The sequence below is a fragment of the Malaclemys terrapin genome, chromosome 9, assembly GCF_027887155.1.
Source record: "Malaclemys terrapin pileata isolate rMalTer1 chromosome 9, rMalTer1.hap1, whole genome shotgun sequence".
Lineage (NCBI taxonomy): Eukaryota > Metazoa > Chordata > Testudines > Emydidae > Malaclemys > Malaclemys terrapin.
The window spans coordinates 2,711,281-2,728,515 of record NC_071513.1 but is presented as its reverse complement, the minus strand read 5'-3'; the positions used below and the strand labels follow the sequence as shown (position 1 = coordinate 2,728,515).

At 41.0% G+C, this 17,235-nt stretch overlaps 1 protein-coding gene across 9 annotated transcripts in view; it reads left to right on the top strand.

The window, feature by feature from the left end:
- KLHL13 (kelch like family member 13) overlaps positions 1 to 17,235 on the top strand; it is a 136,519-nt gene that overhangs the window by 101,164 nt on the left and 18,120 nt on the right. For all 9 annotated transcript variants that reach the window (XM_054039802.1, XM_054039799.1, XM_054039798.1 and 6 more), the window contains one exon: positions 13,795 to 14,590. In XM_054039802.1, coding sequence (XP_053895777.1) covers positions 13,795 to 14,590 — 796 coding nt within the window. The remainder of the gene's footprint in view (positions 1 to 13,794; positions 14,591 to 17,235) is intronic.

Genomic DNA, 17,235 nt, shown 5'->3' with positions numbered 1-17,235 from the left:
TAACTTCTGAATCTCTGGAGGTTTTCCCATCACTTAGTTGTGACCTGAAAGAGAGCATAAAAGGGTTTATCTGCACTAGGAGTATAAGTGGTGTTTTTACAATAATTGAAAAACTCACACATTTTACAGCACTACTTAGTGCCCAGTGTACATAGACAGACAGGAGCATTTAAAACCCAAGGAGTGGGAAGGATGCTAGAATTGATCATGACAAGTGACCACAGTTTTAAACACTTTTCTTCAGTGTAGCAATATGTCTACAGGTGGAAAAATGAGGTGTCTTGGAAAAGCCATTGGTCATGTCCACACTAGGAAAAAAAGTTTGTTTTTAACTCGTTAGCTCACACATTAACGTGTGTAAAACCCCAAAGTGGATAAAACAAGTTGTAACTTTAACACTCAGCTGGTCAAGATGGAGCCTATGTTCCCTACTAGGGCTTTACCTCAACGAATGTATTAAAACTGTAACTTGTCTATGCTAGGATTTTACCCTGTTACCTAACACGTTAAGAACAAATCTCTTTTCCTAGTAAATATGAGACCATTGAAAGCAAAGGGACTGAAGCGGACATTTCTTTGTCTGTTGAGATCACTTTAATTGCAATCAGCAAGTTCCTCAGGCTGGCAAGCTTCTGGCTTATAAGAAAGGAGGCTGCAGGCAAAATGTTCTCTCTGAGGGATTCTCACCTCTGGAACTTACTTCCCCATCCTTGACTCAGCAGTGTATGGACTTTTTATTTAAATTATTATTTGTTAAATAATTCCCTGCCAGAACTCTCAAGACATCTCTTATACAAGAGGAGTTGAATGAGAGAGTTGGGTTGATAGTTTGGGAGTCTTATTTTTTGTATGGTGGACAAGATATTCTGAGTATATTATTTTGCATTTTACTACATTTAGATAGGTAATACTACAAAGGCAAAGGCTGACTTCCACAGGTTCCTTCAGAGTGCTTCTCAATAGTTGCCAACTTCTGAAACATTAGCTCTTCACAAGGCTGACAGAAATATGATTATAGGGAAATCTAGCTAGAATAATTGATCATATAATTAGGTTGTAGTAAATTCAGTAAAATAAGCAAGCAATTTAAATGAACATCTTTTTTTTGTGCAGCTATAGGGCATGGTAGTGCAAATTTTGACTGTGTATTAGATAAAGTGGTAATGTAGATAAATTCATCAGAATTAGATTTAAGTCTGTCTTCTAAGGCATGACATGGTGTCAGTGTTGCAAATGTGATTTCCTCAAGTGACTGGTAACCAAAGGAAAATGGATGTTTTTGGAGATAAGCAGTCAGTGCATTTGTGAACAAGAGTCCGTTATTATTGTTTTACGAAAGGGTTAAGCATGTGCACTTGAGTTTTAACCATATATTTGAGAGTTGTCGGATTCATTTGGTTTTTTTTATATTTCAGTGTTATCCGTTTTAAATATGTAAGGAAAGCCCCTAGCAGAACTACCAATACAATGTTCTGCAAAAGCGTATTGAAATAGTAGAGGCCTCTCATCCATGATGTCTGTTAGTGAGGACTGTGGAAAACATTTTGTTACTCAGGAATCTTGAAAACCGAATGCTAATTTGGAATCCAATCCCCACCTGTTCCATAGATGTTCATTACCTCCCATCAGGATTTATAAGCATATACTCCATATCATGCATCAGATACTGATCATCATGCTTTCAGTTACTTGCTAAGGTTCAGTCTTGCTGAAAGATACTAGTATCTCAATCTATCCTTTTGCTCGTGATAACAGGCACATTTTTGACAAACATTTGCTAGTGGAATTTAGACACAAGAAGCTGATTAACTCTGACTTCAGAGTGTGTTTTTTCTTCTACATGAATATGAGAACATACAGATTTTCTGTTAAGGCCCCATCTACCTGGAGCTTGTAACTATGTTTGAAGCCATTTTCAAGCACTGTTATAGCATAACTCTTTGTCAGCATTGAATATGTTACTGAATGTGGTACAAACCATGCTACTAATTGCAATATAGCCTACGGTGGTTCATGGTTGTTCCATAGTGCGAACTGGGAAATCAGTTAGTATATCAACCTTGATCTCTGAAGCTGGGGAGGAGCACCAATGGGGAGAAGGGCAGGGGGGGCAGGGTTCGGGTCAGTCCTCCTTTCTGTCCTTACCCTCTCTCCCAGGGATAGCCAGCCTTAGTAGAGGACTCTCATTTTGCCTTCAGGCAAGAAGGGAGGACTCACCCATCCTTCAAATGAAGGAGACATTGCAAAAGTGGGGAGATTCCTTTGACCTCTCCCCTCACCTTGCATCTTGCTCTTTCCTCACTCTGGCTTCAACCTCCTCCTCCTGTAGTATGGATGGTGACAGCCTGGTGGCCTTTTCCCTTTTCTTCCTGTCCTCCCCGCTTTGCCTTCAGGAATGGCTGGCTGGCCTGCTCTCTGTTCAAAAAAAATATTGAACCAATCTGGTCAGTTCTGGCCAAATAAATTGGGGCAACTGATAATTCCTACAAATACAGTTAAACAAGAAGAACACTGTTCTGTGAAAGGGAGATGTGACGTCTTCTCTGGGAGGACAGGCTATTGCATAATCTACTCTTACTAGGAACTTTTTCTTGCAAAAAAACCTTCCCTTTCTCAGCTTCTTTCCATTGCTTTTGGAGTGATTTCTTCTTGAACCTCTTACGACATTTTTTGATCTCAGTCTGAATTGCCTGTTTACATTTCTAGGAAGTTATTCTAAAAACTGTAGTAAGGTAGGAGAGTGTTATGTAGGATGTTGAGCACTTTATACTCTTATCTCTGAATTACTAAAATTGGTGGCTGGAATAATAAAAATCCGATAAGTTTTCTTGAGTTGAGGGGTGTCACTCTATTTATTACACAGTCTTACCACGACTTAAGCAAGCAAGAAAACTCAATGTTGTGAGAATGAAGTATTTTTTCTGCAAATAAAATACTAAAGAAAAGCAGGCAATTAAACAATTTTAGTTCACTTACAATCTTGGCATATCTTATTCACCAACTTGCTTAAAGAATTTGAGATAGGCAGATTACTGAAAAATTAAACATTTTAAATTAAATCCAACATCATCTGTTACCTCAGCCAATTTATCTCCTCTCCAAGAATATGCTGTCCAACTACTCATGCTTGAACAAAGAAGCTGTTAATAAACCTTAAATTGCAATAAGATTTCAATGTATAGTTAAATCAATGTCAGAAATAAAGTTGGCCTAATTCTTGCCAATGCTTATGCAGAGTTTCTCTCTAGCAGAAACTTGAATTTTAGTGGTGGCATGTTCTTCCAGTGCAACGCCGAAGAGCTTTTGCACTCCTCTGGTCCTTGCTTTGTTTGTGTTTCACTGTGTTCTGTGAACTCTCCTTTTGAATACTGTCTCGGGCTGTTCATCATACTTTCTTAGGGAAAAGGCTGTTTTTGTTGATTCTAAATAGGATCAATTTAAAGGAATTTTTTTATCCCCTTTCTCATAGATTTTATTGAAGGTGGAGAACACATCTCTCATGGTTTTGGTTAGATTCTGGGATCAATGTTTCAAGTTTTTTTTATGGGTTCCTCCTGTTTTTGGATGGGCTCAATACTGTGCTAAAACATTTGTAGTAAAAGTTTTACACTGTTGTCTTCTATGGTGTGCTTTCTGGCCAAGATGGGTCTGAGAAACTTTTGAAGTTTTGCTTTTATTCACTCCATTTGCAGAAATATTTTTATTCCAAAAACATCTTGGGGTACTTTTCATAAATTCTAAGGCCAGAAGGGGACCACAGTGATCTCTAGTCTGACCTCCTGTATAGCATAGGCCACAGAACCTCACCCACTCATTCCTGTAATAGGCACATAACCTCTGTCTGAGTTATGGAAGTCCTCAGATCTTGATTTGAAGACTTCAAGTTACAGAGAATCCACCACTTATTCTAGTTCAAACCAGAAAATGACCCAGGCCCCACGCTGCAGAGGAAAGTGAAAACTCTTCAGGGTCCCTGCCACTGTGACCCAGGGAGAAATTCCAGCCTGACCGCAAATATGGTGATGAGCTAGACCTTGCTTATATGGGCAAGACCCACCAAAAAGACCTGGGAAAAAATTCTGTGTAGTAACTCAGAACCCAGTGTCTCATTTCTGGCCATTGGGGATATTTGCTAATAGCAGGCATGGATTGGTCGTACGCCATTGTAGGCAGTCTCATCATACCATCCCCTCCATAAATGTTTTAAGACTGAACTTGATACAAGCTAGGATTTTTGCTCCCATGCTCCCCTTGGAAGGCTGTTCCAGGACTTCTCTTCCTCTTGTAGTTAGAAACCTTTGTCTAATTTCAAGTCTAAACTTATTGATGTCCAGTTTATATCCATTTGTTCTTGTGCCCCTTAGACATAGTTAGTTACTGCCCCCTGACGTCGCTAGTTATCACCCATCATTTTGTACATGTTGGTTCAATTAAAACATTTTTATTACGTACTGTCATCCTGACATTATCTTTTAGGAGGGTTAATGTGTTCCTGTTAATGTTTTTGTACCATCTTTAATATCAGGATGTTCTGGTGCCACTTGATATCAGGATGTGTTTGCGTGAGCACTCTGTGACTAGCACTTCTTAGGAATGTGTATTTTTGCAATATTAGCCCTGTTCTTGCCAAATTCTGTAAGCAGGTCCTGCCTCATACCAGGCCTTTAATACAAGGGCTTATGTCTCAGGCTCTCTTTCTACTACAGAGCCCGAGGATGTCGCTGTCAGGGTGATGCTCTACTTCTTCCATGATCAAACAATCTGAATTATGCCTTCTTTTCCTTAGCAGTCCTACCTCGGGTCTTCTGGAAGATTCATCAGGACAGGGCACAAGTCGTCCTCACCACCGCCATTGGCCCAGACAATTTTGGTTCCCGAGTCTCCTACTCATGTCACCTCAGTCTCTGATCAACAGTCAGCCTTTTTCCAATCTCCTGACCCAGGAAAAGGGCAAAATCAAACATACCAATCACTCCATCTCAGACTCTGGTTTTAGGATGGGTGTTGACTTTAGAATGTTTGTACTCTGAAGCTGTACAAAGCATCCTTACTAATAGTAGAAAGGATTCCACTAGAAAATGCTACATAGCCAAGAGGAGGCATTTATCTAGGAACAATAAAAATGTATGTCCCCTAAGCTGTGGATATTCCACTTATTCTGGACTATCTTCTTTCCTTCAAAACAGCAGATCTTTCTATCAATTCTTTATGGATCCACTTGGCAGCAGTCAGTGTATACAAAACACCTTCTTAGGGTTACTCAATTTTCACTTACTCCCTGGCCAACAGATTCTGGGAAGGTCTAATCAGAACCTTTCCTACTCTGAGGGAACCTACTTCTCAATGGGACCTAATTCTTATTCTTTCCGTGCTCACTAAGCCTCCCTTCAAGCGACTGGGTTCATGTTCCATGTTTCTCCTATCCATGAAGGTTGCATTCCTGTTAGCCATCTCCTCAGCCAGGTGGCTGGGTGAGTTCGGAGCTCTGATGGTGCATCTGCCTTTCTCTATATTTCACAGAGACACGGTCTCATTGTGCTTATAACTTAAATTCAGCCTCCAAGTAGTTTCAAAGTTTCACCTGAACCAGCCAATTCACTTATCTATGTTCTTTCCAAAGCCACACGCATAGATTCATAGATTTCATAGATTCATAGATTCTAGGACTGGAAGGGACCTCGAGAGGTCATCGAGTCCAGTCCCCTGCCCGCATGGAAGGACCAAATACTGCCTAGACCATCCCTAATAGACATTTATCTAACCTACTCTTAAATATCTCCAGAGACGGAGATTCCACAACCTCCCTAGGCAATTTGTTCCAGTGTTTAACCACCCTGACAGTTAGGAACTTTTTCCTAATGTCCAATCTAGACCTCCCTTGCTGCAGTTTAAACCCATTGTTTCTGGTTCTATCCTTAGAGGCTAAGGTGAACAAGTTCTCTCCCTCCTCCTTATGACACCCTTTTAGATACCTGAAAACTGCTATCATGTCCCCTCTCAGTCTTCTCTTTTCCAAACTAAACAAACCCAATTCTTTCAGCCTTCCTTCATAGGTCATGTTCTCAAGACCTTTAATCATTCTTGTTGCTCTTCTTTGGACCCTTTCCAGTTTCTCCACATCTTTTTTAAAATGCGGCGCCCAGAACTGGACACAATACTCCAGCTGAGGCCTAACCAGAGCAGAGTAGAGCGGAAGAATGACTTCTCGTGTCTTGCTCACAACACACCTGTTAATGCACCCCAGAATCATGTTTGCTTTTTTTGCAACAGCATCACACTGTTGACTCATATTTAGCTTGTGGTCCACTATAACCCCTAGATCCCTTTCTGCCGTACTCCTTCCTAGACAGTCTTTTCCCATTCTGTATGTGTGAAATTGATTTTTCCTTCCTAAGTGGAGCACTTTGCATTTGTCTTTGTTAAACTTCATCCTGTTTAACTCAGACCATTTCTCCAATTTGTCCAGATCATTTTGAATTATGACCCTGTCCTCCAAAGTAGTTGCAATCCCTCCCAGTTTGGTATCATCCGCAAACTTAATAAGCGTACTTTCTATGCCAATATCTAAGTCGTTGATGAAGATATTGAACAGAGCCGGTCCCAAAACAGACCCCTGCGGTACCCCACTCGTTACGCCTTTCCAGCAGGATTGGGAACCATTAATAACAACTCTGAGTACGATTATCCAGCCAGTTATGCACCCACCTTATAGTAGCCCCATCTAATTTGTATTTGCCTAGTTTATCGATAAGAATATCATGCGAGACCGTATCAAATGCCTTACTAAAGTCTAGGTATACCACATCCACCGCTTCACCCTTATCCACAAGGCTCGTTATCCTATCAAAGAAAGCATCTACAGAAGAGATCAGGCTTCATTCCTTGACGCGCAGTGAGCATTAGCTTTGTATTTGAAAAGAACAAAACCATTCAAAAAATCTCCCAGACTTGTCATAGCAGAAAGAGTTTGAGGTCAAGCTGTGTCCTTTCAAAGAATCTCCATGTTGTGGATTGCTGTAATGACTTTCAAACGATGGAGGTCTCAGGAAGCTACGTAAGAGCGTACCTTCCCTTGACAACGAGAATGCTTGGTGAGGAAGGCTGAAGCTGTACAAAGCATGACAAGCATGTTGGGTGGTTTGGTGGGAGTGTGGGATCCGGCCATTGTGCAATTGCTTAAGAAGCTTCACACTAAAAATCCTGGGTTCCTGAGGCTGGTAGCTCAGCGAGAAGTGCCGCTCTAACTTGCCTTCTGGATCCACCCAGCCATAAGTTCTGTGAGGGTGAAGGTGAGTCAGTCCAATTTCTGAGCTGGCCTGAACACTTATTTTGTGAAAGACATGCAAGTTCTGAACTTCTCTATATGGGAGGCCAGGCAAAAAACTGGGAGGAAAAGCAATCTGAAGATTTTGCTCCCAAGTTCAGCAGTGAGGAATTAAGGTTTTCTGTGCAAGTTGTAGCTGCAGAGTCATTGTCCTATGATCTCCTCAGACCTTGTGTTCTGTTGCTCCTTTCCCAATTTCCGATAGTCAGCTAAGTTTTTGATTAGGTTTTCAGGATTGCTATCATCAGTTACTTATTTCTTTGACTCTTTTGTTTTACTTGCAATAATTTTCTCTGGAGCTCTCTGCCATCCGTTCACCTCAACAGGAAAAAGGTGTTTTTTACCACTCTTCTCAATAATATGTTGCAGCTATCTAGCTCAGGGGTTCTCAATCTTTTTCTCTCTGAGCCCCCCGTCCCCCAAACTATAAAAACTCCATGGCCCACCGCTGCCACAACTGTGTTTTTCTGCATATAGAATAATAGAATATCAACGTTGGAAAGGACTTTGGGAGGTCATCTAGTCCAACCCCCTGCTCAGAGCAGGACCAATCCCCAACTAAATCATCCCAGCCAGGGCTTTGTCAAGCCTGACCTTAAAAACCTCTAAGGAAGGAGATTCCACCACCTCCCTAGGTAACCCATTCCAGTGCTTCACCACTACCAGTGAAGTAGTGTTTCCTAATATCCAACCTAAACCTCCCCCACTGCAACTTGAGACCATTACTCCTTGTTCTGTCATCTGGTACCACTGACAACAGTCTAAATCCATCCTCTTTGGAACCCCCTTTCAGGTAGTTGAAAGCAGCTATCAAATCCCCCCTCATTTTTCTCTTCTGCAGAATAAACAATCCCGGTTCCCTCAGCCTCTCCTCATAGGTCATGTGCTCCAGCCCTCTAATCATTTTTGTTGCCCTCCGCTGGACTCTTTCCAATTTTTCCACATCCTTCTTGTAGAGTGGGGCCCAAAACTGGACACAGTACTCCAGATGAGGCCTCACCAATGCCGAATAGAGGGGAATGATCACATCCTTCGATCTGCTGGCAATGCCCCTACTTATACAGCCCAAAATGCCTTTAGCCTTCTTGGCAACAAGGGCACACTGACTCATATCCAGCTTCTTGTTCACTGTAACTCCTAGGTACTTTTCTTCAGAACTGCTGCCTAGCCATTCGGTCCCTAGTCTGTAGCAGTGCATGGGATTCTTCTGTCCTAAGTGCAGGACTCTGCACTTGTCCTTGTTGAACCTCATCAGATTTATTTTGGCCCAGTACTCTAATTTGTCTAGGTCCCTCTGTATCCTATCCCTACCCTCCAGTGTATCTACCACTCCTCCCAGTTTAGTGTCACCTGCAAACTTGCTTAGGGTGCAGTCCACGCCATCCTTCAGATCATTAATGAAGATACTGAACAAAACCGGCCCCAGGACTGACCCTTGGGGCACTCTGCTTGATACCGGCTGCCAACTAGACATAGAGCCATTGATCATTACCCATTGAGCCCGACGATCTAGCCAGCTTTCTATCCACCTTATAGTCCATTCATCCAGCCCATACTTCTTTAACTTGCCAGCAAGAATACTGTGGGAGACTGTACCAAAAGCTTTGCTAAAGTCAAGGAATAACACGTCCACTGCTTTCCCCTCATCCACAGAGCCAGTTATCTCATCATAGAAGGCAATTAAGTTAGTCAGGCATGACTTGTCCTTGGTGAATCCATGCTGACTGTTCCTGAACACTTTCCTCTCCTCTAAGTGCATCAGAATTGATTCCTTGAGGACCTGCTCCATGATTTTCCCAGAGACTGAGGAGAGGCTGACTGGCCTGTAGTTCCCTGGATCCTCCTCCTTCCCTTTTTAAAAGATGGGCACTACATTAGCCTTTTTCCAGTCATCCGGGACCTCCCCTGATCTCCATGAGTTTTCAAAGATAATGGCAAATGGCTCTGCAATCACATCTGCTAGCTCCTTTAGCACCCTTGGATGCAGGGCATCTGGCCCCATGGACTTGTGCTCGTCCAGCTTTTCTAAATGGTCCTGAACCACTTTTTTTCTCCACAGAGTGCTGGTTACCTCCTCCCCATGCTGTGCTGCCGAGTGCAGTAGTCTGGGAGCTGACCTTGTTCATGAAGACAGAGGCAAAAAAAGCATTGAGTACATTAGCTTTTTCCACATCCTCTGTCACTAGGTTGCCTCCCTCATTCAGTAAGGGGCCCACACTTTCCTATAAAACCTAGGGCCAGCAACTGCCCGGACCCCATGCCATCAGGGACCCCACAAAGTTCAGTTGCTCAGGCTTTGGCTTCAGTTTCAGGGTCTTCCGCCCCTTGTGGTGGAGCTTCAGCTTTCTGCCTTGGGCCCCAGGAAATCTAATGCTGGCCCTGCTTGGTGGCCCCCCTGAAACCTGCTTGCGGCCCCCCAGGGGGCCCCAGTCCCCTGGTTGAGAACCACTTCTCTAGCTGGTTGCTCCCTTGATGTGCTCCTTTTAACTGAAAGTTTTAGATTTTGGGGGTTAATTTGTTGGGTGAATTAACCTGAACTGTTTTGCAGTGTAGGCAAAAACATCCAAAGTGTAAAGAATGCTTACTTGGAATGAAGTCTCCCTCCGCTCCTTCTGGTAGAGAGTCCAATTATAGCCTTTCTCTGTCTGTGTATAAAATGTCTTTGCTGTTCAAATATTTCATAACTTTTTTGTAAGAGAAATCTTACATTTTGCCTTAGGCTGTTCCTTTAAGTCCTCAAGCTTTGCCATTCACTTCAATGGGAGCGCTTTTGGGGCCAGTAATAGTGGGTGAGATATTCCATTGCCTGTTAATGAGCCCTTTCATTCTTGGGTTCCAAACAATAGACGCAGCTTCTGTGTCTACCATAGCTGTTATAACATAAGCCATAAACACTGAAAGGAGCTTAAATTATCATGTAAATGAAATTCTGTAAAGTACGTTGCTCTGTATCTAAGCAGTATTTGGAGAAGATTGTATCTCGTACTGTATCTTGTCCAATTTTTGAACATTTCAGTGCAAGTGATTATTAGACACCCTGCTGTTTCCAAGGTTTTTTCCAGATGAAAACCAAGTATATTTTATATATTTTAAAAAAGGGAATAACTGTAAATCAAACTAGGATTAGTCTATACAATATAATATAGCCTGATAGCTGTCTCAATGCTCAATAAAACCAATCAAAAATTACTAATTGGGCTAATGGAAAGGTAGCTTTCAAGAAATTATTTAACATTTTAATCAAAATTGAAGCTAATAAAGGAAATTAATTTATTAATCAAAACAAGCACAGAACAGGACACAACCCCATTAATGCACCTTGGGAATAACTGATCATAATGCTTAAAAGGATTATGCACAATAAAGTTGCAATAGATCAGATTTAGACCAAGTAATCAATTAAACCATTAAAACTATTTAAATTTAAAGAGTAAATATTTTGCAGAATAGATTTGAGATGGTCTATTTTGAGACCTGCAGATAGTGTTCAGCAGAGTATCATTCAAACAGTAGCAATATACAAAATGGATGAGTCAAACAGGAATTGTAAAATTCACAACTAAAGGTGGCAAGTGCATTATGGATATTAATTAGATCAAACACAGAAACAAGATTTAAACCTTCTAGTTTAAAAACAATTTTTTAAAAATCTACATGTCAAAACTTTCTAACAGGCATGCATTCTACTCTGTCTGCATGCTTCAGTGCAACATAAACTCCCTGGATACCTACCTGTACCTCTTTTGCCCTGCATTTGACTGAAAGCAAATGCTTCCTGGACCACTTCCATAACACCATTTTCTGTCTGTCCTTTGGAAATAATCCTACATCTTTCTGTTTGCATGCAAGTTCTCTCATTGGATAGCTGTGTTTTAGCATGTACCTCGATATATACCGTATATACTTGTTCATTGGCCCATTCGTTTATAAGCCGACCCCCCAAGATGGTTTGCTAAAAATAGCAAAAAATTGTATGACCCTTTCATAAGCTGACCTATATTTCAGGGGTTGGCAAACTTGGGCTCCTGGCCTGTTAGGGTAAGCCACTAGCGGGCCTGGACATTTTGTTTACCTGGAGCGTTCACAGGCATGGAGCCCCTCAGCTCCCAGTGTCTGTGGCTTGCCGTTCCCAGCCAATGGGAGCTGTAGGAAGTGGCGCGTCACTTCCCGCAGCTCCCATTGGCTGGGAATGGCGAACTGCGACTGCAGGGAGCTGAGGGGCTCTATGCCTGCAGATGCTCCAGGTAAACAAAAGGACAATGTATTAGATATTCAATTCAATGAGTACATGATGTATGGCATTTTACTATATAAATCCTGTTAGCCTGCCACCTGTTAATGTTCTAGTTTTAAAAAAAATAATTACAGGGCTTGGTTTTACAGAAGATTAATAATGGAATATGGAACCTTTCACCTCTCACTTGTTTGAGGGCATTGCAGGCCATCTGTGAATGAAGATTATCATCTGGTAGTTCTCCAGTGGCCTATGTAAAATGGGTTAGTGTTCTTAGGCCCTGTTCCTGATGAAGAAAAACAGTCATCACCACTACAGTTTGCTGATTTGTAAATTGGTCAAATGTTGAAGGGGCCGTACCACACTCAGGAATGACATGCACATGATACTGATAAGATCCCACATGGTGAACCCAAACAAATGGGCAGCTCACATTTCTAACTTAAAACCTTCTGCTATTTCCCTGGACAAGATCTTTGAAAAATCCCAAATGTTCTGCGGTTGCTAATGGGCATTGCAGTACTGCTACTCCCAAGCATTCAACAATCGTGAGTCAGACTCCAATGATCAGATATGTTTGGGTTCTTTTTCTTTGTTTTCTGGTCTCTGGGTATTTAGGCTACACTCAGGTGATGTTGTCCAGCTTTTTCCCCTGACCACAAAGGTAAAAAAAAAAAAAAAAAAAAAAAAGACATTCTTGTGACTCTCAGAACTGGGGCTTTAAGAAAAAAACAAATATAGTGAGATTCCCCTCACCAGGTCCAGAGATTGGGCTCCAGCCTGAGCCCAGAAATGTTCACAGCAATGAAACCGCTCCGCAGCCTGAGCCCCGCAAGGGCAAACCAGCTGGCCTAGTGCTTGCTGTGTCGATGTGTGCTGTGTCTTCCAATACACCACATACTCCTTATTGAAACTAAGCTTTCCAGTTCAGTTTTCTATACATTAGCGATGGTTAGGCTTGGCAGAATTCAATTTTTATTTTTTGATCATTGTGACAATGTTTATTTTAAAGATTTTTTTTTTTTTAGATTTTATGCTATTTAAATATTCACAGTTGCACAGAATTATGAGGAGTCAGGCAATGGGGGTCAGAGAATTATTTAATGACAGCAGAGATTCAAAAAGCTAAAGCTTTATAACTGTTAAAACACAAATTGTCTACATCACATGTCGAAATATACATTACATATCCTTAAGTCAAACCCTAATAAGTTTTCAAGCAGCATTTTCGTATTTTGCTTCTTTGTAAATTTTGATTAACAAAAATATTTCCCTCAACAGTTTGTGTGTATGGTAAAATCAATATTTATCAATATGTACCCAAAAAAATCTAATCCTTCAGAGCCTGGTTATGGTGCACAAGTAATCTTTTATAAAGAACATGCCTAAGGAATTAAAAATTCAGAGTAAAGGCTGACTGTATGAAATGTGTAGCATTGGAGAAACAGGCAGTGTTTCTTTCAAAAACTTGCTGGTTTTGCTACTGTTAACTTTGATCCAGAGACTTTGAACTGTAGACATTTCTGTGCTTTGGCGCATGTTAACCTGTCTGATCACTAAATTCTTAACTATTATTTTCCTGCTATTGCTTTGTATAGGGTTACCATCATGTGCAAGTAAATGTTTCTTAGGGAACATCTTGCATAGTAAAAATTATATGCACTGTGGGTACTGTTTATGGAGGGTGGCTTAGGTGTGGAGGAGAATAGTCACAAAATAGTACGGCTTACTTTATTGTAAACAAAAATTAATGAGGGGGGTGATGGTGTAGCTGTCTGAGTGTGGGAATGTGTTAGGAATTTGAGGCCAAACCTCAGTTCACATGATAATTCACTCTGACAGAGTATGCATCCCTCCTCTTACCACACTTTCCCCATTCCAAACATATAAGGATGTTTGCAGAGCACTTTGAAGATAGTGCCTTATAATTGCTATGTATCATCATTTTATGATAGCAGATCTGACGTATAATTAATATATGCCATCTGTTCTCCAGTAGTCTTATTTCTTTCTTCAAAACAACAAATACCTTATTGGATCTCTTCTTGTAATCATGAATATACACATCTGACTGAATATTTATTTGCTCATATGCGTAAATCACCTTGAGCATTGCAAAAAGGTTGCAAATATTGCTGGTTCCATAGTATTCCTTAAATTGTGTATTATCCTAATATGCCTAAATGAACAGCAAATTAGGAAAGTGTTTTGATTCCTCTTTCTACTCACTTAATAGGTTTCTTTGGAAAATTGTGTTGAGGTTGGGCGGATTGCCAATACGTACAATCTCACAGAAGTGGATAAATATGTTAATAATTTCATCCTGAAGAACTTCCCCGCATTATTAAGTACTGGTGAGTTTGTGAAACTCCCCTTTGAACGTCTTGCCTTTGTGCTTTCAAGCAATAGCCTTAAGCACTGCACTGAGCTCGAACTGTTCAAGGCTGCTTGTCGCTGGCTACGGTATGAGGAGCCTCGAATGGAATATGCTGCAAAACTAATGAAGAACATCAGATTTCCACTGATGACACCACAGGATCTTATTAATTATGTACAAACAGTGGATTTCATGAGAACTGACAATACATGTGTGAATTTGCTTTTGGAAGCCAGCAATTACCAAATGATGCCATACATGCAACCAGTCATGCAGTCAGAGAGAACTGCCATTCGATCAGACAGTACTCACTTAGTAACATTGGGGGGAGTGTTAAGGCAGCAACTGGTTGTCAGCAAAGAATTACGGATGTATGATGAAAAGGCACATGAATGGAAATCATTAGCTCCCATGGATGCACCAAGATACCAGCACGGCATTGCTGTGATTGGAAACTTTCTTTATGTAGTTGGTGGACAGAGCAATTACGACACGAAAGGAAAAACAGCGGTTGACACAGTCTTCAGATTTGATCCTCGCTATAATAAATGGATGCAAGTTGCGTCTTTAAATGAAAAGCGTACCTTCTTCCACCTAAGTGCCCTCAAAGGACATTTGTATGCAGTTGGTGGTCGAAATGCAGCGGGTGAACTAGGTAAGTGTATTTTATCTTGAATGTATGAATTTTGGTCTCTCTTTTCAGGTCTTAAAATTATGCTGTTCTGTGAAAAGGGGGAGAAAAACAAGTATCCTAACTTAATTTGTTTTCAAATTATTTCTTTCCAGCAGCATCTATAGAGATTAATTTCGACACTGTCAGTGAATTTCAGGTACACTTTTGTGAAGAAAGCTCAAAATAAATTTAACCTGTAGAATAAAGTGACACGTTGCTGCCTGATTTAGATATGTAATATCCAATGTTTTCATCTTTAGCATCAAACTATTTTTAAAAAAATCTCACTGCCATTTATTTAAATGTTTGTGGAAGCTTCTACTGAGTTTTGCAAAGTTTCTTTAGAAGGAGCTTTAAACATTTGACTGAAGAAATGTTTGCTTGCAAATAGAGTAACCTTTTCTAGTTCTGCCTCCATATAACAGTTGCTTTTCAAACACATCATGATTTAGTAACCTTGTATACCATGTAAGCCAAAATAATTTAACACATTTTTATTTGGATAAGAATGTCTCTTGTACTTGAAGGAAACCTGTGCAGTTGCTCTCAAAAGATGTGACTTTTTCTTGCAGTAATTGCGATAGTGATTTTGGAATATCAGTGTTTTAAACATGTTTGCTGCTTAAAGGCAGGCTAATAACTTATCTGTGAGACTAAAAATGTTCTGACACACTCCACTTGTTTGTCACTAAAAATTACTTGTTCTTTTCCATAATCTCTGCCCCTCATGGTTAAGTGTCTCACTTTCTATTAATCCTCCTTTCTTCACTCCCTCTTTGCCAAAAATTGTAATTCATTTTACTTGGAGAAAAAAAGATCTAAATAAAAATTAAAAGGAATAAAAAATCCTCAGACTACAATAGGCAGTAGCTAGTCACTACTACAATAGCCAGTAGCTAATTTAGCATAAGCCATCATAAATGTAAGTTTATTAATCTTTCTCTCCAAAAGCAGGTGGTGTTCAGAGTTGATACACAGATTTGACTATATATACTTATTTGTAAATTTTGTCTGTGTATTAGAAATACAATGAGATACAGTATTATACCTCACATTTCTGATTGCGTAATATCATTTCACTTACTGAAATCACACTAAGTGTACACATACAGATGTTTTATTTAAGCTTGCAGTCTCTATCTCATCCCCATTCACAGCAGAGACTTGGCAGCAGACATGGCTTTGTACTGAAATCTCCTGTTACTAAAACTTCATTACTTAATGTACTGCAGTGTATTTTATAAATGTACCGTGAAGTATTGTCTTAATTAAAACTAATCCGAAAAAATGACCTGATCGTTTTGTGATGTAGCATCTGATTCCTTCCTTCATCCTCCTCCCACCCCATTTTACTCATCTACAAGTCTGCAAAATTCAGATGATCTGCAATGGATTTCCTAGTCCTATAAAAAACTTCCTTTTTGGGAAGCATATAGTGCTACAGTTGTAGACTTTACTATTCAAAACTTTGCTAAAAGAATTAAGAATTGATTTTGTGTGTTTTTTGGTGTTCTAATATGTTAACTGTGTTTTTAACATAACTTGGTTCTTTCATGCAACCATTTCATGATTTATATCTAAATGCATTTCTAGCTAAAATTATTGTGATTGGTAACTTTTCACTTCATCTGCCTGGTGGTGCAACATGCAGTAAAAGTTTAGTGTCTTGTCTGTGTACCTATTGTATAATTAATGAATGAATATCAACTATCATTCACTTGTGTGAATTCGTGTCAGGGCACCTGGGCTTCAGTGGAGGACCCATGTTAATGGTTCACCCTAGGAGGATAATCCATTCTGCCTGTTACTTGGCATGGGTGGCACCTTGGTCTCTCCTATTCTCTGCCTGTGGCACCCAACAGTTAAGTCTCCTGAGAACTGATATGCTTTGGTCTAACTGAAATAATTGAGCGCAGTATAGGGGTATCTGGGTAAAGCTTAATGGTCTGTGATATACAGGTCAGACTTGATGGTCTTTTTCTGGCCTTAAACTCTGATTTTCAGTTCCAGCAGACACCTACGGAGCTTTAATCACTCGCATACATAGATGTTCCTGAAGTATAATATTTTGCTGTCTGCCAGCACAGATTAAATGGCTTGTAGATGTCCTTTTCCTTTGCATTAGGGTTACCAACTTTGAAATTGCACAGAACCAAACACCTTGCCCCACCCCTTGTCCGAGGCCCCGCCTCTTGTTCACTCCATTCTCCCTCCCTCTATTGTTCGCTCACCTAGGGTTACCATATTTCAGCAAGAAAAAAAGAGGACGGGAGGAGCCCCGCCCTAGCCCCGCCCCTGCCCCTCCCACTTCCCGCCCCCCAGAACCCCCAACCCTCCCCCCGTTCCTTGTCCCCTGACTGCCCCCTCCTGGGACCCCTGCCCCTAACTGCCCCCCAGGACTCCACTCCCTATCTAAGCCTCCCTGCCTCTTGTCCCCTGACTGCCCCAACCCTTATCCACACCCCCACCCCCAGACAGACCCCTGGGACTCCCACGCCCCATCCAACCACTCCCCACCCCCTGACAGCCCCCCCCCAGAACTCCCGACCCATCTAAACCCCTCTGCTCCCTGTCCCCTGACTGCTCCGATCCATCTCCCCACCCCTGCCACCTGACAGCCCCCCCCA